General features: G+C 42.7%; 1 protein-coding gene across 4 annotated transcripts in view; it reads left to right on the top strand.

The window, feature by feature from the left end:
• The window catches only part of ROBO1 (roundabout guidance receptor 1), a 1,605,434-nt gene that overhangs the window by 1,064,167 nt on the left and 517,887 nt on the right, over window positions 1-23,380 (top strand). Inside the window, exon 1 of one of the 4 annotated variants that reach the window (XM_077480102.1) lies at window positions 10,783-11,483. The exons of the other annotated variants lie outside the window; for them this stretch is intronic. Within the exon in view, the coding sequence (XP_077336228.1) occupies window positions 11,426-11,483 (58 nt within the window). The 5' untranslated portion in view covers window positions 10,783-11,425. Of the gene's footprint in view, window positions 1-10,782; window positions 11,484-23,380 lie in introns of those variants that run through there. 4 annotated transcript variants of the gene reach the window in all.

Genomic DNA, 23,380 nt, shown 5'->3' with positions numbered 1-23,380 from the left:
GGATCAAGGAGAGGGACCATTACTGGCTGGCCACTCTCCTTGATCCACGGTACAAGGGTAAGGTTGCCGACCTTATCTTGCCATCGCAGAGGGAGCAGAGGATGAGACATCTCCGGGAGGCCTTGCAGAAAGCTCTGTGCAACGCGTTCCCAGAGACTGGGAGGTCACAAACTCCTGGTCCTGGACAACGTGTTGCTGAGGCATCAGTCAGAAGGAGCGGTGGAGAAGGTGGCCGTCTGACTGATGCTTTCAGACAATTTTTTAGTCCGCAGCCCCAAGGTATGATTGGTTCCAGCACCCATCGCCAGCGTCTAATTTACATGGTGCAGGAATACCTAGGGGCAAGGTCAGACTTGGACACCTTTCCCACCGAAAATCCTCTGGCTTACTGGGTCTTGAGGATGGATCACTGGCCAGAGCTTGCACAGTATGCAATTGAGCTACTGGCCTGTCCTGCATCCAGCGTTCTTTCGGAACGCACCTTCAGTGCTGCTGGTGGCTTTGTTACCGATCACAGGGTGCGCCTGTCCACCGAATCAGTGGATCGACTGACCTTCATCAAGATGAATCAGTCTTGGATCACCCACAGCTACCAAGCACCTGAAGCTGATGTAACCGAATAATTTTTTTTGAAATATCACATCCCTTCAAGACTGCCTATGCTGATGCTGAGTGACTGTCCTGTTATGTTGATTGTCTATCCTCTTCCTCCTCCGCTGATATGTTGGAAGAACATTTTTGGTTCTGGGTGATGCCAGCAGCCCAATTTTTCTGCCCCTGTTTAACAGGGGTGTTTAAGTACAATTTTTGATGCAATGCTTTGCAGCAGGGCTAATTCCTGCAATAAAACTAGAGTATATGGCAGAGGTTGCAGTGTGATGGCACCAGTGCCTAAGGCCCAATTTTTCTGCCCCTGTTTAACAGGGGCGTTTAAGTACAATTTTTGATGCAATGCTTTGCAGCAGGGCTAATTCCTGCAATAAAACTAGAGTATATGGCAGAGGTTGCAGTGTGATGGCACCAGCACCAGTGCCTAAGGCCCAATTTTTCTGCCCCTGTTTAACAGGGGCATTTAAGTACAATTTTTGATGCAATGCTTTGCAGCAGGGCTAATTCCTGCAATAAAACTAGAGTATATGGCAGAGGTTGCAGTGTGATGGCACCAGTGCCTAAGGCCCAATTTTTCTGCCCCTGTTTAACAGGGGCGTTTAAGTACAATTTTTGATGCAATGCTTTGCAGCAGGGCTAATTCCTGCAATAAAACTAGAGTATATGGCAGAGGTTGCAGTGTGATGGCACCAGCACCAGTGCCTAAGGCCCAATTTTTCTGCCCCTGTTTAACCTTCAGTGCTGCTGGTGGCTTTGTTACCGATCACAGGGTGCGCCTGTCCACCGAATCAGTGGATCGACTGACCTTCATCAAGATGAATCAGTCTTGGATCACCCACAGCTACCAAGCACCTGAAGCTGATGTAACCGAATAATTTTTTTTGAAATATCACATCCCTTCAAGACTGCCTATGCTGATGCTGAGTGACTGTCCTGTTATGTTGATTGTCTATCCTCTTCCTCCTCCGCTGATATGTTGGAAGAACATTTTTGGTTCTGGGTGATGCCAGCAGCCCAATTTTTCTGCCCCTGTTTAACAGGGGTGTTTAAGTACAATTTTTGATGCAATGCTTTGCAGCAGGGCTAATTCCTGCAATAAAACTAGAGTATATGGCAGAGGTTGCAGTGTGATGGCACCAGTGCCTAAGGCCCAATTTTTCTGCCCCTGTTTAACAGGGGCGTTTAAGTACAATTTTTGATGCAATGCTTTGCAGCAGGGCTAATTCCTGCAATAAAACTAGAGTATATGGCAGAGGTTGCAGTGTGATGGCACCAGCACCAGTGCCTAAGGCCCAATTTTTCTGCCCCTGTTTAACAGGGGCATTTAAGTACAATTTTTGATGCAATGCTTTGCAGCAGGGCTAATTCCTGCAATAAAACTAGAGTATATGGCAGAGGTTGCAGTGTGATGGCACCAGTGCCTAAGGCCCAATTTTTCTGCCCCTGTTTAACAGGGGCGTTTAAGTACAATTTTTGATGCAATGCTTTGCAGCAGGGCTAATTCCTGCAATAAAACTAGAGTATATGGCAGAGGTTGCAGTGTGATGGCACCAGCACCAGTGCCTAAGGCCCAATTTTTCTGCCCCTGTTTAACAGGGGCGTTTAAGTACAATTTTTGATGCAATGCTTTGCAGCAGGGCTAATTCCTGCAATAAAACTAGAGTATATGGCAGAGGTTGCAGTGTGATGGCACCAGTGCCTAAGGCCCAATTTTTCTGCCCCTGTTTAACAGGGACATGTAATTACAATTCTTGATATAATATTTCACAGGAGGGCTCCTTCCTGTGCCCACCCAGAGTAACGGTGAGGACTTATAGTGTTGTGGCACCAGCACCACAACCACCAAAGGTCAATTTTTCTACCACTGTTCAACAATGGCATGTAATTACAATTCTTGATATAATCGTTCACAGCAGGGCGCTCCAGCGCCCACCAAGAGTCACTTTGAGGGCTTACAATGTTGTGGCAAAACCAACACCTTGTTCCGCCATTTCTGCAGAGCATATAGCCCCTACTTTCAAACATCCAACTTACAAACATCTCCTACTTGCAAACGCAAGGAGACAGCAGAAAGTGAGATGAAAAAAGATGGACGACAAAACAAATTATACAGGGGTGATAACCCTTCCCTATGTTTTCCAAAAAGCTTAAAAATAGTTTTTTTGACTGGAGCTACACTTTAAAAATGTACCAGTTGAAAATTACAAACAGATTCAACTTAACACAACAAACCTACACAGTCCCTGTCTTGTTTGCACCGCCTGTATACTGCTGTTCTGAGTATATAGGGCCTGGGGGCCACACGCATTTCCTTTTTTTAATATGGGTACAGGGTTCCCCTTAATATGCGTACAAGACCCAAATAGGCTGGTAATGGGCAGGGAGGGCTACCCATGCCATTTTTCTGAATGATTTTCAACCATATTGCAGGAACCAGATATAACATTAAAACCGCAAGCAGTTTTAAATGGTGTTATTTCCGTTTAATGTCATTTTGTGCAGGGACTGTTCTAAACACGGGAAACACGTGGCACTTCACAGGCATACTACAGACACCCCCCAGGCACCATATTTAAAGGAATATTTCACTTTTTTTTTCACTTTAATCGTCATTAAAATCAGTGCTCCCACCAAAACGTCCGTTTTTAAAACTTTATTTTGCATTGACCCATGTCCCCTGAGGCAGGAGTCAGGTCCCCAAACCCTTTTTAGGACAATATCTTGCATATTAGCCGTTAAAATTAGCACTTTCCATTTCGAACGTTCGAGTCCCATAGACTTCAATGGGGTTCTAACGTTCGTAACGAACGCGGGGTCCGTTCGAAAGTTCTGGTGCGAACCGAACCGGGGGGTGTTCGGCTCATCCCTAATCACCACCCTCTGAACTTGCCCTTGCCATTCCCTTGGCAAAATGAACAGATAACTCTGGTAGTGGGAAGGGGGACCCTCCACCAGCATAAAGTTTCTTCTGTCCCCAGAGTTTAGCTTTTATATGTTAATAAAATTATTGGAAATCATTTTCTTTATTCTTTCATCATTTTTATATTTGCAGCTTATAATACTTGGCCACGAAGGTCCTGTTCCAGGCATGTCCTTTAATAGGGTGACAATTTTGTGTCTCCCAATCTTGCTCCTGCATCGCCATCTTGCCACTAGGGTTGTCACCTGTTTGGGATTCAGCCGAACAATGCGGGTTTTGAATCATGTGTCAGGGTTTCAGGACACATTATTCAAAATCTGGACTGTCCAACATTATTCAGACAGGAATGTGGCTTGGAACAGGGCCTGACAGGAGGGTGAGGGGGCACTATGTGTGCTGCATTACTATTGTCTTTGGAGTGCCCAAACTTGTCCCAGGTCTGTTATCCTATAGTGCAGTGATGGCTAACCTTGGCACCCCAGATGTTTTGGAACTACATCTCCCATAATGCTCATGCACTCTGCAGTGTAGTTGAGCATCATGGGAAATGTATTTCCAAAACATCTGGGCTGCCAAGGTTCACCATAACTGCTATAGCGTATGCTAAAAAAAGAAAAATTGATGTGCACCGCTAAAGTGTTCGGGTTTGGCTTGAAAAAACATGGCAACCCTACTTGCCACACAGACTTTTGATGGAGAGTAAAGTGGCCATCTGTGGCCACTAAAGTGGTCTTGCACACATTACATAAACATGATTGGTCCATTATTGTCACCATCAGGAAACCCAACCTCAAAAATGTATTTTGCTGGGCTGCATGGATGGGAACAGGAAGTGACCACAAGAGGCAGCAAGAGAGATAAAACAAAGGATGCAAAAAGGAGAAAACAAGTATTTTATCTAAGCCAATTGTGTGATACATCGGGCTTTATTTGCTTGCTGTAGAAAAAAAAAATATTATATTCTTGTAACTGTATGGGGTTAATACCTGCAATGATAATAATCATATACAGGTATGTCACTTTTGCTTTTGTTCGTAGTTTAAATTTAAGAAACGGTCATCTATCTATAAATGACATCTTCTTTAACTTTCAGGGCCCATTTAAACCAACGGGCATGTGTTAAGGTGTGCCAAACATGCGCCCACCAGCGTTATGCATGGGCACTGCAATGTATTATACAATGGAATCACAGTGCCTGCTTATTTTTCCTTTTTTTTAAACTTTGTAGACCACTTAGCTATATGCATGGCAGTTCCTTGTGATATATTATGAGAACTTTGCAACACGGTGAGTTTTGCAAAAATGCATCATGTCCTTTTTTATCACACCAGAGCAATAGGACATAAGGCAATTGCCTTGTCTATGTGCTGAACAATGCAGCCCAACAGAGCTGGTGTAGATGAGCTCTGTCAAAGTTGAGTTTATTTATGTGTGTATTCATTTATTTCTGTACAGTATAATGCACCCCGAAATACGTCGGCAGAATGGCAACAGTGGGCAAATGGGTGTACCTGTACGTCCCCTTTAAAGAGGAAGTAAACCCTGATGAGTTTACTTCCTCTTTCATTCCCTGCAAAGGTAAAGCATAATGGACTACTATGTATCGCATAGTAGTCCATTATGTGTCACTTACCTGACACAGGAGCCAGCGAAGTCACCGCTGTCCCCTGTAGTCCGGCGCATCCATCTTCTCGGTGGGGTCTCGCAGCTCCACCGCTGCCATTCGGTGAAGCCGCGATTACCTCACTCCCACGCATGCGCACGGGAGCCGACACGCACGGCAGCTCCGTCATTGAAAATTCTGCGCTCAGTGCACCTGCGCGCCGCTGTCTACAGCGCATGCACCGTAGACAGCGGTGCCTGTATTTGGGCAAATATCTCCTAAACCGCATAGGTTTAAGAGATATTTCTTGGACCTTCAGGTAAACCTTAATCTAGGCTTACCTGTAGGTCAAAGTGTATTGTAAGGGTTTACAACCACTTTAAGAGGTGAGGATAGCAGGCGCGTGCGCTGCCGGAGGTGTGATCGTGGTGTGATCGTGCCCGCGGTCATGTCACGGAGTGTCAGAATGCGGAAGTGCCTATGTAAACAAGGCCCTTCCACATTCTGGTTTGTGACATGACAAAGATCACCGCTCCCTGTCATCGAGAGCAGTGATTGTTGTCATGTGAGTTGTAGCCCATCACTCCCACAATAATGACCTGTACACATGGTCAGACATTCCGACCACAAAATCCGTCTGATTTTTTCCAACGGATTTTGGCCAAAACTTGTGTTGCATACACACAGGGTTGGAAAATACAAACGGAAAATCCGATCGTTCTGAACGTCAAACACGTACGTCGGGACTATAAACGGGCCAGTAGCCAATAGCTTTCGTTTCTTAGTTTATTCTGAGCATGCGTGGCATTTTGTCCGTCGGAATTGTCTACACAAGATCGGAATTTATGCAATCAGATTTTTTAGATCCTACCCTCAAACTTTGTGCGTCGCAAAATCCGACAGAAAAAGCCAGATGGAGCCCACACACAATCAGATTTTCCAACAATATGATCTGATCGCACATTTTCCGTCGGAAAATCTGTCCATGTGTACAGGGCATTAGAATCACTCCCTAAGACACACTTAACCCCTTCATGGTTCCCTAATGGTTAACCCCTTCACTGCCAGTGTCATTTAAAGAGTAATCAGTGCATTTTTATAGCACTGATCGCTGTATAAGTGACAATGGTCCCAAAATAGTGTCAAAAGTGTCTGATGTGTATGCCATAATGTCACAGTCACGATAAAAATTGCAATTTTTTTTTACCAAAAATATGTAGAAGAATACATATTGGCCTAAACTGAGGGGGGAAATTGTTTTGTTTATAGCACAAAAAATAAAAACTGCAGAGGTGATCAAATACCACCAAAAGAAAGCTCTATATGTGGGGAAAGAAGAACGTCAATTTTTTTCGGTACAACTTCGCACGACCGAGCAATTGTCAGTTAAAGCAACACAGTGCCGAATCGCAAAAAAAGTGCTCTGGTCAGGAAGGGGGTAAAATCTTCCGGGGCTGAAGTGGTTAATCACACACTTAAAAAAAAAATGAAAAAAATTGGAATACATGCACCTGGTACCCCACATGTAGATTAGGGGGTCAGATGCATGGTTAGGGGGGTGGCGCCCCTGTGCCCTGCATTACGGGCTGCCACTGATGTCACCAGCATACCAACAAGCTTGTTTTAAAAAGTACATAGCTCTTTATTCTTGCCTGAACACATAGAAAAGCAACGTGTTGGGACTGTGCATGGACCCTTGCTTTTCTATCTGATCATACAAGAATAAAGAGCTTTGCACTTTGAAACTGTTGATGTGCTGGTAACATATTTCAAGTCGTCTTTTAGGTGACATTCACTGCTGTACAGGAGTGGTCGTAGGGGCGCCAACATGAATCAGTAGATTCTTACCGGTGGTACTAAACGCTACCTGCACACACTACAGGCGACCAGAAGCAGATGTCAGCACCCACCTTCAGATATGTACTGGGCACATATGATATCAATGGCTGGTGGCAAAGCTGATCACATGGGTGAACCTTTCTTCAGAGTTCTGACCACACTAAAACTGGATGCAGCTAATTGCCCAGTATTCTGCCATAGCACAGAGTGTTGCCTCTGCCCCTGTTGGCCATGTGTATGTAGCCTTAGGGCTTATGAACACATGTGGTTATTACTACCACCCTTCTGAAAAGCGACCCATGATGGAACGTTTTCAGAGATCGCTCAATGGGTGAGGAGGTGACTATCCCTTCAACGTCTGCTTTAAGGTACATTCACATCTATATTTCTGGCCAACAGTGAGCAGATGCGAGCAAATCAGCGAGGGACCCTGGCGATTAGCTGTGGGAGGCAACCCCACTGAACGCAACTCCCGCAGCTAATTGCAGCCGTAATCACTATGCAGCAATTGCCTTTGAGTGGTTAGCCCTGAGCACAAACACTCTTTGTCCAGGGCCGATTATTTACAGGTAATACTGCAAATGAGATTACATGTGAGTGGCTACAATAATCTTCGGGAGCTGTCAAGGTCCCCTTGCTTTCAATGGGGCTGCCCCCCGCAGCTAATCACTGGGACCACCCTACTGATTTTCTCGCATCTGCTTGCTGTTGGCCACAAATACAGGTGTGAATAAAAAGTGGTTCTAAAGGCAGAAGGTTTTTTGCCTTGAGGCCTTTTATGCATTATGGTAAAAAAAACTTGCCAGGTGTAGCCCCACCCACAGCCCCCTTTTATATTAACTTGAGCCCCATATCAAACCAATGATGTGCATGAGAGCAGCGGCTCTCCCAGGTCTCTCTCTCCTCCTTGGCTCACACAGCAAAGAGAGCTATTGCCTCCTGCTGCTGTCACAACCAGTGAGCCCTCAAGAAGTGAGCGGGCGGGCTTGGGAGCTTGCTCTAATGCCCTCATAGCAAGAGGCCAGAACTGCCGATGAGGGACCCAAAAAGAAGAGGATCCGGGCTGCTCTGTGCAAAGCCATTGTACAGAGCAGGTAAATATATCATGTTTGTTATTTGAAAAAAATTAATTACAACCTTTAGAATCACTTTAAAGCAGAGTTCCAAGCTAAAATCAAACTTGGTGTAATCCAGTCAAGCTCAACCTCCTGCTTTTACTGCCCCCTGAACGACCGTGTGAATCAATTCCAGTAATATTAACAATAATAAACTTTATTTTATATAGCACCTTTAACCACTTGCCAACCACGTTCTGCATATATACTGTGGCAAGACAGCTCAGCTGCACAAGCCGTACGTTGGTCTGTGCATGAGATACAGTGGGCTGTGGGAGCACTCCACGGGACTCAATGTCCACGAGTCCGGTGAACTCGATGTCCGCCGGCCACCCACGATGGTGGTACAGAGAATGGTGATCTGCCTATGTAAACAAGGTCCTAGTCAGGAACAGCAATCTCTGTGTTGTCCCAGTAAGCCCATCCCCCACACAGTTAAAACCCACCCAGGCAACACAATTAACCCCTTGATCGCCCCCTAGTGTTAACCCTTTCCCTGCCAGTGTCATTTATACATGGATCAGTGCATTTTTTTAGCACTGATCACTGTAATATTGTCACTGGTACCCGAAAAGTGTCATTTGGGGTCTGATTTTTCCGCCGCAATGCTGCAATCCCACTAAAAATTGCAGATTGCCGCCATTACCAGTAAACACAATAAAAAATAAATAAAAGTCCATAAACCTATCCCATAGTTTGTAGAAGCTACAACATTTGCGCAAACCAATCAATATACACTTATTGAGATTTTTTTCTCCAAAAAATATGTAGAAGAATAAATATTGGCCTAAACTGATGAATGAATTTGTTTTTTTATATATTGGTTTTGGATATGTATTATAACAGAATGTAAAAAAGTAGAAATATTGTTTTTGTTTCAAAATTGTAGGTTTTTTTTTGTTTATAGTGCAAAAAATAAAAACTGCAGAGGTGATTAAATACCACCAAAAGAAAGCTCTATTTATGGGAAAAAAAGAACATCAATTTTGTTTGGGTACAAGCTTGCGCGACCGCGCAAGTGTCAGTTAAAGCAACGCAGTGCCGTATCGCAAAAAAATGGCCTGGTCATTAACCACTTGCATTAACCACTTGCCGCCCTCCCACCGTCAAATGATGGTGGGGTGGTGCGTCTCTCGTTCCGGGTGGACATCATACGATGGCTTCCCAGAACGACCGATCTTGCGTGCCCCCGCGTTGCGCAGCGTGGTGTTCATGTGCCATGTTGCTAGGACACGATCTGTGTAAAGAGCCGCGGCCATGGCTCTTTAACCATGTAATTGACTGTGTCCAATCACAGCGGGTCACATGTAAATGCCAGTAATCAGCGCTCCTCGCCTCCTCACACATGTAGATGCCAGTAATAAGCGCTCCTTGCCTCACACTGACAAAGTGTGAGGAGAGGAGAGCCAATCAGCGGTATCTCCTCACAGGGTACAGCTAGGTATGTAATCAGGGCACTGATCATCAGTGCCCTGATTACAATTAAGTGCCCACCAGTGTCAGCAATTATTGCCCGGCACTGCCAGAAATCACTGCCAACCAGTGTCCACAATTGGCACCGATCTGTGCCAACAAGTGCCAGCAATCAGTGCCCACAAGTGCCAGCAATCAGTGGCCATTAGTAATACCAGTCAGTGCTGGCTATCAGTGCTGCCCATCAATACCTATCACTGCAGACCATCAATGCTCATCACTGCTGTCCATCAATGCCCATCCGTTCCGCCTATCTGTGCCCACCAGTGCTGCTTATCTGTGCCCACCAGTGTCACCTATCTGTGCCCAGTGCCACCCATCAGTGCCGCCTATCAGTGCCGCCTATCAGTGCTCATCAGTGCCACCTATAAGTGCTCATAAGTGTGGCATATATGTGCCTCCTCAGCAGTGCCACCTAAACAGTGCCCATAAGTGCCGCCTCACCAGTGCCCATCAGTACCGCCTCATCAGCACCCATCAGTGAACAAGAAAAATTACTTATTTACAAAATTTACTGACAGAAACAACTTTTTTCAAAATGTATGGTCTTTTTTTTGGAAAAAATAAAAAACCCAGGAGTGATTAAATACCACCAAAAGAAAGCTCTATTTGTGTGAAGAAAACGATAACAATTTCACATGGTTACAGTGGCCTGGGCAGGAAGGGGGTGTAAGTGCCCGCTATTGAGGTGGTTAAGGGGGTAAATCCTTTCCGGGGCTGAAGTGGTCAAAGGTAGCTTCTGAAAGTGTTTCCAGTATGATGTGCAATAGAAGCATAATATTGTGAGAAAAGCTGCATAATATTGAGGCATAAAATTATGCACTGTATAAAATTAATAAATACCTGTGATAAAGATAAATACAATTGTTCTGATAATATTGAATGTAGAAAAGGTGTTTGTGAACAGATAATAAGTGTAAAACATTATTGTGGCTGCTGTTTTCTGTTGGCATTGCACCTTCCCACCAGAATTTGATAATAAGTAACAAAGAGCAAACTGTGTAAAGTTAGATGAGTAACTGTAACAATGTATAAGAATATTTAATAATGTATTACAAAGTAGAATTCTTTGCAATCCTAAAAGAAAAGCGGAAAATGATGTTTTCTAGTGGCTGCCCCAGTGCGAGCAGCAGATGGCAGCAGCGATCCTGAATGAAGGAATGTCAGAGCCTGAAGGTTTCCATGTGTAGCAAACAACAAAAGAGCAGAAGTGTAGGCGGCCCCTTTAAGCAGAGTTGCTGCCGCTGCATGCATCGCCTGTTTAGAATGAAATGGGGATCAGCTCCGGTGTGAGCAGGAGACAGGAGGGAGAAGCAGGAGGCTGCAAACTTCACAGCAACTCCCCATCCCAAGAAGAAGAGTAAAAGACCCGGAGGACTCAGGATCCCTACCATCCATCCATCCATCACCACCAACTCCTGCCTTCAAGGATCTTCCAAAACTTCCATTCGCATCAGAGCAGCGCAACAGCGATCAGAGATGGAGAGCCATGCCTGGAATAAACTAGCCTAGGTGGTCTGCTAGAAGACATCCAAAGGAGTAGTCGTCTTGTCTGGGCTGAGGATTATCTCGGGGTCCAGGTCACATCAGTCCTGGAGTTTTCTTCTAAGGAGTCCTGGCCGGTGACAAGGACAAGGTCTGCACTCTACCCCCACCAGGAGGGTCAGGATCAGGACCTTCTGGAGACCACAAGTCATCTTCTGCTCCTCTACACCTTCTCGGCTCTGGGATTTAAACCTGCTCGCGGGAAAAGTCGCTTATATTAAGCTTGGCTGGATTTACTTTTGGGGTTTTGCAAGAAGTTGTGTTGGATTTCCTGGGGATTGTATTCCATTATCTCGGGGTTGTCGGTGGCATGAGAGCACCATGATTGGGGAGTTTGTTCACTTTTGTCTGCTCTGTGGGATTGTATGCATCACATCAGGTAAGGGGGCCAGGGGGGTGTGTGTGCAAAGTCTTTGCAAGTCTGCAGAGATCCCAACTGGGCTTCCTGTGGAGGGAATGATTTTCTTCTAGAAATAAAAACATATAATTAGTCATTTTCCTACAAGGATCTCTCTATTTTATAATAAAACCACTTTATCCCTCTTACCTACTCAAATGTCAATCATTTGGGATAACCCCCCCCCCCTCCCTTTTTCATATGTTAATGTCTATCATTTTAGAATCAAACAGTTATCCCTCTTTTCTTACTAAGATGTCCCTCTTTGGGGGTCAAATCCCTCTCTCCTACTCAAATCAAACCCATCTCCTACTGAAAATCAAACCCATCTATCCTTCTCTTTCCTACTCAGCCATCCACTTGTAGGGTCAGATCCCTCAATATTCTCTTTCATATTCAGATGTCCCTCTTTTTGATGTGAAATCCTTCTTTCCTACTCAGATGCCCATCTTTTAAAATCAAACCCACCTATCCTTTTCTTTCCTACTCAGACACCCCCTATTAGGGTCAGACCCCTCTATCCTTCTCTTTCCTACTCAGACACCCCCTTTTAGGGTCAGACCCCTCTATCCTTCTCTTTCCTACTCAGACACCCCCTTTTAGGGTCAGACCCCTCTATCCTTCTCTCTCCTACTTGGAATTCCCTCTTTTAGGGTCAGACCCCCTTTATCCTTCTCTTTCCTATTCAAATGTCCATCTTTTTGGGATCTAATCCTTCTTTCATATTCAGATGTCCAAATCCCTCTTTCCCCCTCTATCCTAATTTTTTTTTTTTTGTAAAGTGTCCCAATTTTAGGTCTGTTCCAAATAACTGAGCTATTCAACTGCCAAAAGTGTTTATATTTTCACTAAAGTTTACATACAAGCCTTCAATCATGGCATCTGCTATTTGTAAATACTAACAGGAAGGAAAAACAGGGAAATAAATACCCCATAAGTTTAACTGGTCATTTTGTATGCTTAAAGGGTATGTCAAATCTAGCAATATATTTCTCTTATTTGCTTCCTTTTGGTCAGTTACCTATACCCTTAAAATTGTGTTATTTTATTGGTTCCACAAGAAAGAAAAAAAAAAATAGCTGTTCATTCAGGCAGAAATCTGTAGAGCTGATAACTTTCTGTGCTCTCTGCCTCTGGACTGGTATCAGTTAGCATTATACCTTGCCATCTCTGTTGACTACAAAACACCTCTTTCTGTTATAGGGAGGGAGGTGTTATGCAGTTCCATCACACTCCCTGTCCTAGGATGACAATGCTACTCAATTTGGTTGTTGCCCTAGAACAGGAACTGACTAGATGGCATGAGTACTAGGTTAGAATAAAGGAAAAAAAGTGTGAAAAAATAAAACTAATGCAGCCACCACATCCAAGGACCTGAAAGTACTATCAATAGTTGTTCTTTGGTTTTTATACACTTTAATTCTTCATGGTTTATGTATGTGATCTGCTACATGGTAATGGGATGTCAATTGCATACTTTGCTTGGCTAGAAAGGTGATCCTGTTATCTACCTTTGAAAGTTGGGATATACAGTAGGTTGGTGGGCTAGATAAAGAATAATGGTTTTCTAGGGTTTATCAGATCTTATGAATAAAGATGTATGTGTAGATCCCCTCTATGTCTGTTGAGTTTGGGAAATTTAGTTCACCTACAGCTGTGAAAGCCATGGCATTAGGTAGTGCAAAGAGTTATTGACAGTTGACATCTCATAAAACTGGCCATACATGGATCACAATTTGACCAATTCAGCAGGGACCAGCTGAATTTCAATCCATATGTTGGCAGGCTGGTTGTAAAGAAGTCGACCAACTGCCTGTTGTAAAATGTTTGCTCAAAGTGTCCCCACTTTCAGAATACAATGGCTCCACGGGAAGATTACCTCATCCACCTCGAATGTGCGAATGGAAGAATCGATTCATTTTTTTCTTTTGTTCTACCCACTGGTTAAACGAAAAAAATAAAAAATTAATCATGTATGGCCTGCTTTAGAGTTCTGCAGTAGCCTGTGTGGCTGGTGGACTGCCTTAAACCATTGCCAATTTTGTCTGTGAAGATTCCCATTTAGCCAGGTCATGGTATATCTAGTAGTAGTTAATCTTATTTAACTGGACTTGCTTTGCAATGTTGAAGACGTTTCGTAGCTTGTCCAATCCAATTCTTAATTTCCCCAGAAATATCTTCAGCATTACAGAACAAGTCCAGATGAATGTGACCAGCGTCTACTAGATATTTTAAAAGTTCTAAAAAGTATATACCTGTGGCCTTGGAGGACCCATATTCAGGGGTAAACTAACATTTGGCCATAGGAAGGCAGCATTTTCCGAAATGCTAAATTAATTTCAGTGGTAGAGTAATGCTAAACTATAGCAATGAGTTAATGGTAAGTTAAGGTAACTGATGGAACTTTTTGAAGCCCAAAAAAGCAATAAAGTGTCAAGAAACACGTTATAATTTCTAGGTTCCAGTTTTTGCATATGGCCAATAGTAAAATTACTCCTTTACTGTGTGCAAAGTTAAATCTTGATTAAAATGGAGAATAGTAATTTACGTGTTCCTCTATGTTTCGGAACTATTATACAAATGTTTATGCAATTGTGACGAGTACCCTCCTCTATGCTGGGAAAATTAGGAACTGGACTATCTATTTGGCTTGTCAAGGTTAAATAAAGATTTTTTTTTTTTTTTTTTTTTAGTAAACAGTTGTAATGAAATCAGTAATATGGAGGATACGGTGGTCCACAATCATCGTGATGTGATCTCCTGGTGGACAATTTTCTTGGAAAATATTTTAAAACTGATGGCTGTAGAGTTTTTTCTACTTTATTAAACAGGGTGGATTGAGGAGAATCATCTCAACTCCTTTAGTGCATAGGATATCATGACCAGTAGTAGTGAATTTAAGACTGGCCATGTATTAAAAAAAAAAAAAAAAAAATATTGTATGATTTTCCTTTAGATTCACAAAAACGATATAATATGAGGTCAAACCTAAACCTGTTTAATTTGTATGAAAACAGGAAGGGCCCTTGCACTAAATAGTTGAAAATAAATCTACTAAAGCTGGAGAGTGCAACGTTGGCGCAGCCCTGCATAGTAGCCAACCAGCTTCCAGGTTTTATTGTCAACGCTTAATTGAACAAGCTGAAGTTAGAAGCTGATTAGCTACCATGCACAGTTGCACCAGTTTTTGTATTCTCCAGTTTTAGTAAATCAACCCCATACTTGTACTTATAGGAAATGCCACCACTGCCATTCCGTCCACCAGTATGGCTGCCTCAATTGTGCCTGGTTGACTGGTATATCTTAAATTCACACAAGATAGGGGGAGGTTATTCGCCACCTTTATAGATCATTCAGACTTCTCCAGTTAACTTGTTTTTGGATGTTCTGTGTATCACATTCCTTGGGGCATTCATGTTAGTGTCATAATCCTGTAATCAACCCTAATTACCTACTTAAGACTTTGGTCAGAGAACTGCTAATGAAATCCCACTTCACTGCTGCTGTATTGTTGCATTGTTATGGGTCCATGTCTGCTAGGTAACAAGGTCTTGCCAAAAAGGCCTACTTGAGGACAACCAAAATAAAATAGGGCTTATTCTGTAAACCTGTGCCTTGGACAATTACAGAAACCAATACCTACCAAGTCATATCTGGTAGTATTAAACTAAAATTTGGATTGCGGAGATTTCCACACCCTTGTTTTATTGAACAAATCGAAAACTCAGTAGATAGATGGAAAGAGAAGCTGGTATGACTTTAGCTAAACTGAAATATTTCTGCTGTGAGGTCAAATGAGCTTTTCTCTTACAGATGTTAGAAATTAGTCTGATTATTTCAAACGATCGGGTTCAGTCATGTGAAGCTGTTGGCTCTTCTCCTGACCACGCAGAACGACCATGATGGAGAACTTGAATCTCTTTGGAGCCTTGTGTAAAGCAAACTTGGCTTGACAAACCTGGATGTGTCACATTGTCATTCCTGCAAGGAGAGAGCGTTGCAAGCAACAAAATATATGTCTGCAGAGTTTGATGAAGGTTGTAATTAGAGCACATTAGAAAAGCCACACGAAACCACCCTCCACCTCAAAACTCACAACTTCAGAAAAAGATAATATAGTCTGCAAAAACTCATGGGAATCCTATGCAGAAGAAAAAACAGAAAAGGATAGGGTACAAGCCAGATATATAATATCCCCCTGGCTGAATAGTGTCTGACAATGTAAAATCCATATCTTGTTTCCTAAAAGTTGGAGCCTGTTAAGTCTTATGGAACTATTTAAGTCCAGCACGTTTTGTGCTTTAAAGTCAATTCAGAGGGAAACCGACCGTTTTTAGAAAGATTACAAAGGCATGAAAAATAACCATGTTTAGAGAACTGGCATGGAGGTCCGTCAGTTAAGTGTAACAGGGATCATGCTTCAAGGTTTGAAGTGTATCTTGATACAAATCTCAGTTCAAGACTGAAGAAGTTACTTTACACCTGTGTCGGTAATTTCCTCTTCCCTCTTTCTTTACCTTGCTTGTCCTTCTTTCTTTAACTTTCTTATTGGATGTCCTTCTCCTGTAATCTGCCTAAATATCTACTCCTTTATCTCCCAGTGCCTGAAAACATCATAGAATGACAGCACTGTGCAGTGCATTAGCAACTCACAATGCACCACCTCCTCTTGTCTGATATCTGGTGGGAAGCTTGTGTTGGAGACTGCACTGGTCTGACTGGATTTGTCACTGGTCCTAAGTGGGTAATCATGTGGGCAAAAAGGAAGAAATGCCTTTCCGGTGGATATTGCCCAGTGACAGAGGTTGGCAATGGGCCCTCTTGTGGATTAGGCAGCTGCCTTTTCAGCGTGACTTTAAAGTGGTTATAAACACAAAAAAAAAAAAAAAAAAAAAAAAAAAAACCTACAGGACAAAGGCATATTGAGCTAGTATGCATAGCATTCTAACTCACTATGAAATACTCAACTTAGATCGAAGCCCCCGCAGAGGTCCTAGTACACAGCTCCAGCCGACGGCATCACTCCCAGAGTTACTTCCGTGTATCGTGGGCTCCGGTGCTTTGATTGGCTGGAGCCGTGATGATGTCACTCGTGTATGAGAACTGCCGGTAATGGCACACTAGCACGTGTTGCTTCAGTGAGCATGATGTTGGCACATGCTGATACAGGGGATATCTCCTAAACTGTGCAGGATTAGAGATACGATGTAAGAGATATTCGGGGTAGCTACAGGTAAGCCTTATTATAGGCTTACCTGTAGTAAAAAGTGGATTGTAAGGTTTTACAATCACTTTAAGGTAGTTTCAGCATGTAGACCTCTAAATATGGTTCGTAGATATTTATTAAAAAGTAGCAACATGTACATGAAGCCAACACATTTCAGGGGAATAGACTCCCACTGCAGGGCTGTTGCTGCATACTAGGTTGCTGGCTTTAGTTGTATAGGTTGCCATTCTGGTTCCTGAGTCCTTGATCTAACATAATCACTCATGGGAATGAAAATTAATTGTTTCCATTAAATAACAGCCCAGAAGAGGGGGGGGGGGTCTATTCCCCCGAAACGTGTTTTTCTTGATGTACATGTTACTTTTTAATAAACATATATGAACCATGTTTTAAAAGTGCATTGCTCTGCACACCAGGCACTCCCTTTTATCTAAATCTGGTGGCCGGGGAAGTATAAACAGAGTATAAACATTGATTTAGGCAGTTATACAAGCAGTATTTTAAAGCTGGAGTATGCCCAATTTTTTATTTTATTTTTTGGCCACTTGCACAGTCAAAATACGTTATCTGATGTTGTGTGCCCCATCTCTGGCTGCTGCAGCATCTGTTGCATGTCATAGACAGCCCATACATGAATCAGTTTTTTTTTAATCAACCAGGTTCAAGTTGAACACGTAAAACTAACTCAATTTCCCCATCCACACATTCCAAGTGAATGAGGAAATCCTTCTCACTGAGATATTGCATTCTGACATCAGGGAGACCTCCCTGTTGTCAGGATACATTGATCAGCGCTGCCAGCTATATCTGATAGAGCAACAAATATCCAACAGATAGATTGACTTCTGTACAACCACCCTGCCCATACATGGATCAAGTAGTTCCGGTTCCAGTATACTAGAGCAAAAGAAGAGGTTCTCTAAATACAGATCATCTTCCATTCGTGGAAAAGAATACACGTCTTTTTATGAATGGAGGAGTTCTTAGCAAGCAATCTACAGTGATCAGTGAACTGCTTCAGAACTACAAGTCTTAGCGCTGGACATTTGGGACTAACAAAGAACTCCTGCCTGGGTAAGGCATGTATTAAAGCAGTAGTTAAATCACAGTTCCACCCATATATATATATATATATATATATATATATATATATATATATATATATATATATATAAACATTTTTTTTAAGGCACCCATTCTGCTGGTCTAAATTACAAAATTACATTCTGTAAAGGCATGTTGTAATAAAAAGCACTGTTCTATTACATCTTTTTTTCCAAAGAGTTTTCCGGGATAAGGTTGCTGCTGGCTACCCAGCATGCACCTCCCGATCTTTCGCATGCGCATTATACACTGGGCGTAGTGCAGGCGTAGTGCAGGGATTGTATCTGTTTGGCATCACAACAGGCGTAGTCAGAGGAAGTATCGCCCCGTTGTTATGGCAACAAATCTAATCAATCAATCTCCACCACAGGCGGCGATGGCCACTGACTCCTCCTGGAAATAATAACACACATCTCCAAGGAGAAGAGGCACCACAGGAAATGAAGTACATCACCGCTGCCCTGAAGGAGGAAGAAAAAACAGTAGACCATAGCAACATTGTACATGAACCTAGAAAAAAATAGCACTTCCATCTTTGCCGGTCTTATGTACTTCCAGGTTCTGTGCCTTTTAGCCTTTGATAGGCCACGATGACATCACACTGGAGTCACATTGCTGTGACGGTTCAGCGTACATGACAGCTGACAGGGCAGGAGGATGCATTTATGGCAGAAGTGACCAATAGGGTCTCCTCTGTCATAAATACCTTGCCTGTGAGCAAATTTAAAAAAAAATTGAGTTTACTTCTACTTTAAACGCTGTAGCAGTCAGGGATGGGGCTCACGTCATTACAGCTACCTTATTTTTACTGTGCAAATAGTCAGATATTATTTTTGAACATTACTTCAACTTTAAAACACATTTCATTATTTTTTAACTAACATATAACCAGATTCAGTTTTATTTTTAACATCTCCCTGCAGCTTTCTTTTCCACATCAAATAAACAGGCACAAAAAGCACAATTCGTCAAAATTATAAAATAAAAGTGCAGATCAGACTCAAGGCGGCAATGAGCTGCACTCTTCATGACCCACAGCAAAAGGGGGAGGGGGATTACTGGGATCTCCTGTAGCACACATTGTACACAGATCCCCCTGTGTAGGGAGCATGCCTATGCTAGTGGCAAGTGGAAAGGGCAAATGGGTCCAGAAAAGTGAAAATAAAAGAAAAAAAAACATAAAAAGATTATTTTACAAAGTTAAATATATATGGAAAAATAAAGACTGTGCGATGAATAGGTTTTTGGTAGGGAATATGAAATAGGTGATCTTGGATTGTAATACTGTTATATGCTTCTTTTTGTTTCTCTAATTGGCAATATTATTTGTCTTTTCTAGATTATTGCCAACAATGGCAGCGCAGTTATAAATCCTAACATTTTATTGTTCCATCTCTACACCTTCCAGTTGTGTAGGTTAGGATCACAGGCAGTGAACGACCCCGATTGTGACACGGAGGACTGAACTTTTATCTCCTCACTCTGGAATGTGCAATTACCTAACCTGGAAGAAATAAATAACTTTTTCCTACTTTAGTACTCTGCCTAATTTATTGTAGCAGATTAGCCTTAGAAGATTTGGATCACTCTCTGTGTTAAACGTTTATTTGCATGTTTGAAGACAATTGTCAGGATGATGTATGAAGGAAGAGAAGATTAGAGAAAAGATAAAGGACTTAGGAGCCATTAGGTAGTGTTTGAGTTTAGGGAACTGGCTGCTGAATGTTATCAGGAGTTCTATGTTTATGTGACTAGGGTTGGGTGACTACTCCACACTGTTCATTTTAGGTAGGCACTGGTGAATGGACTCACCCATTGGTTTCTTGTACCTTAGAGATAATGAAGGACAGAGTTCCCTGCAGTCATTTGTGGCCTAAGGCAATGTTTCTCAACTCCAGTCCTCAAGGCGCCCCAACAGGTCATGTTTTCAGGATTTCCCTCAGATGAAACAGCTGTGGTAATTACGGCAATGAAACTGATCAAATCAACCTTTGCAAAATAATGGGAATCCTGAAAACATGACCTGTTGGGGCGCCTTGAGGACTGGAGTTGAGAAACACTGGCCTAAGAAATAGTTCACACCTATGCAGGTTGCAGTTTGCATATTCCAGGTGCATTTTGTGTTTTTCAATACACATTTTTGATCCACTGAAGTCTATGGAACCAAAAAAATGAAAAAAAATTCCCTGGCCCTTTCCATAAAATGCACAATTATGAATGTGTCCCATAGGAAACCATGTTAAATGGACTGTAGTGTGTTTTTGAAAAACTGAAAATGCACTAAAAAACGCATAGGTGTGAACCAGGCCAGCAAAGTTACACTGTTTTACAAGGACACTGTAATGTGGCAAATCAGATGGTTAAGGCATGTTTTTAACTCACCTTAGCTGCCTGTCAAAACCAGGCAATGGCCAGTGGGCATTACAAAACAACAAAAAGAGGGTACACCAGCCATACACATGACTTTAATATACTGTTTATTAAAGTGGTTGTAAAGGCAGAAAGTTTTATCTTAATGCATTGTATGCATTAAGATAAAAAGTCTTCTGTACCGAAGCAGCCCCCCTAATACTTACCTGAGCCCCATCTCAATCCAGCGATGTTGCATGAGAGACTCAGCTGCCCGAGACATCACTTCTCATTGGCTGATACAGCAGCAAAGTGCCGTTGTCACTGAGCCAATGAGGAGAGAGGGGATGGGGTCGTGCCGTGGCTCTGAATGGACACGGGGAGCTGCAGCTCAGTTCAGGTGACCCCATAGCAAGCTGGTTGCTGTGGGGGCACTCAACAGGAGGGAGAGGCCAGAAGTGCAAGCAAGGGACCCGATAAGTGGAGGATCTGGGCTTATCTGTGCAAAACCACTGCACAGGGCAGGTAAAAAAACTAGACCTTAATATCACTTGAATGAATAAAAGTAAGTAATATACTCACAAACAGATTGACTCAACAGGTATATCAATAAAATAGCAAGTAAATGTTTCCCAGATCAGCAATGCTTAGCCTATAATGCAGAAAGTGTCCTTAGATGTCCAATATGTCTTACACGTTGCAAAAGGCAACCCCTCTTCCTCAGTGCAAGGGGTTGAGGTGTCCTCAGATCTGGCTTGTATAGTATGCAACTACACAATGACCATTGGACAGCCCCATGCAGATTTTCAAGGTTGTGAAGCTTCACATTTGGAGGAACACAAGCATTTTGTGGCGAACAAAAAATATGAATCCTTTTATGAAAGCACAATATAGTGCCATACATTTTTTTAATGGCATCTAAATGCTAAAGTGTGTGAGAACTTGCACACCAAAATGCATGCTAACAAATTGTTTTGGTGCGGTGCAATAAATAAAAAAAAAAAAAAAAAAAAAAAAAGGGTGTTACATTTGTGCAGTCATTGCGCATATAATTGAATGAATGGGGGTAATGCACAAAAATGCGGGTGCACTGTCATACCAGCTTAGGTGAGAATGCAACCATAGAAGTGAAAGGGGCCCCATCGCAACCACAATGCAACCACATCCAATGGATTTCAGTGTAATACCCCTTTTCAAACAGGCATGCAAGAGGCAGCAAATTCCTTCCAGATTGCCTGCTATGGGCAAATACGGGCCAGCCACTGCTGACAACAGTCATGTGAAAGAGGCCGGAATGTATTACTTCCTTGCAGCTGAATTATTTCACCTTTATGTTCCATGGCCACAGTATGCACTTAGATATGTATGTATGCCTATGCATATTATGCTCTTGTGGCACCCTGCATACCCACCCTGCACTATGAATTAATTCACTTTGGGTTCTTTTTTTTTTCAGTGACCTGTAGTGCTTTCCTTGCGCTTTCATACCGTATTGTTCCTGCATGAAAAGCACATGCAAAATAGCTAACAGATGTAAGATAGCTTCGAAAATATTTGAGAAATCTCGTCTTTATTTTAGGTACACCAGCACTTAGCTGCCATATGTTTGGACGCTTGGAACATGTGCTGCTATGTAAACCGCATTAGACATATTTGTGCCATCCTGGTTGTACACATCCCTGCAAGTGAGAATGCATGTAGGGTATTCAGTCTTGTTTACAGGTTTATCTTTTTTTGGTGAATGTGTATATGCTTTATTTAATGGGGTCCAGTTGAACTACGTGCTATTGACTGCGACAAGCAGCTTTTCTCCTTATTTGTTTTAATGAGGTGTTGTTCAAGGCTTTGTTGCCATTGCCCCTCTCCAGGATGAGATAAAGCAAGAACTGTAGTTGTATTGTCTGGTGGAAAAGCCTGACAGTGCCACTATCTCAGTGCCAGGCACTGGAACCCAGAGAACACTCTACCACCCCACACTACCACTCTGTAAAGTCTAAACCATGTGAAGTTAGTTCAGCAATCTTCACTCAGCTGTAGTGTTCTGAAAGGGGGGTGCCCCCTCCCCCCCCTGTGCCAGAACACTCTAATCAGGAGTCGGTCGGCTGCTGGTGTTCCAGCATGCACGTCCAACAGAAGCCAACCAGACAGACCGACCTACCCACGGGCTGAATGTCAGACATTTTTTTTAACCAGCTATTGTCTTCCGACAATCTGTCTGTGTGTACGAGGCTTAAGGGGTCAATTTACTAAAACTGGAGGGTGCAAAATCTGGTGCAGCTGTGCATGGTAGCCAATCAGCTTGTTGAATTAGGCTTTGACAAAATAACTGGAAGCTGATTGGTTTCTATGCACCAGATTTTTCACTCTCCAGTTTTAGTAAATCAACCCCTAAGTCTCCTGGGTTTTGTGGGACAATCCACAGGACAGAATCCAAAATCCTGGGACCGTCCCTAGAATCCGGGACACCACTATGCCAGAGCCAGGAGGTGGCTGTACTCAGTACCGACACAAAATGGAATTTACTTAAGAAGACTGTCGCTGATAGTCCACTTCCCCAGGCTTTTATACTAAACAAATAATCACCACTGCAGAATTCCTTCCTATCTAAGCTCTGGTATTACCTGGGAGGCAGTGCGGGATTGTGGCTCAGTAAGTATAATTATCTGGGGGGAAGGAGTATCTGCAGTCACTGGATGGCCCTGAATGAGCAGAGTGAGTGCTTCTTAACAAAATGTCACCTTTCTACAGACTGAATATTTGGGAACTGGTGTATTTCATGTTACAACTATGCCAACGCCATACTTCGAATACTAAGATAGTTTGGGGTGCATTTTAGCTCCACTCTTCCTTTTAAGAATCATTCTTGCTGTTAAGCTATTGTATCTGCTCAGCAGGCAAGTCTGGGATTTTCATGATCAAAAAAGAATAATAATGAAAAAGCCATGATGAACCTTTGTAGCACATAGGGGTAGCACCTGAACCAGCAAAGACTTTGTAATTGGCTGCTTTTTTTTTGTTACCCGTATTGTCAGCTGTCCTTCACCTGCACTACAGCTACATCTGCTTATAATTTGAGCTTCATTACAGTGTAATAGCACAATGGAGGTGTCATTAAATCACCCACATGTCTTCCTCAGGCTACAATGTACATTTGGCATTTCATTTCTTAAAGTGGACCTAACCTTACAAAAATCTCACT

Source organism: Lithobates pipiens, unplaced genomic scaffold (assembly GCF_037356315.1).
Source record: "Lithobates pipiens isolate NorthernLeopardFrog02 unplaced genomic scaffold, aLitPip1_a1.2 Scaffold_16, whole genome shotgun sequence".
Classification (NCBI taxonomy): Eukaryota; Metazoa; Chordata; class Amphibia; order Anura; family Ranidae; genus Lithobates; species Lithobates pipiens.
This window is presented reverse-complemented; position numbering and strand designations above follow the sequence as displayed.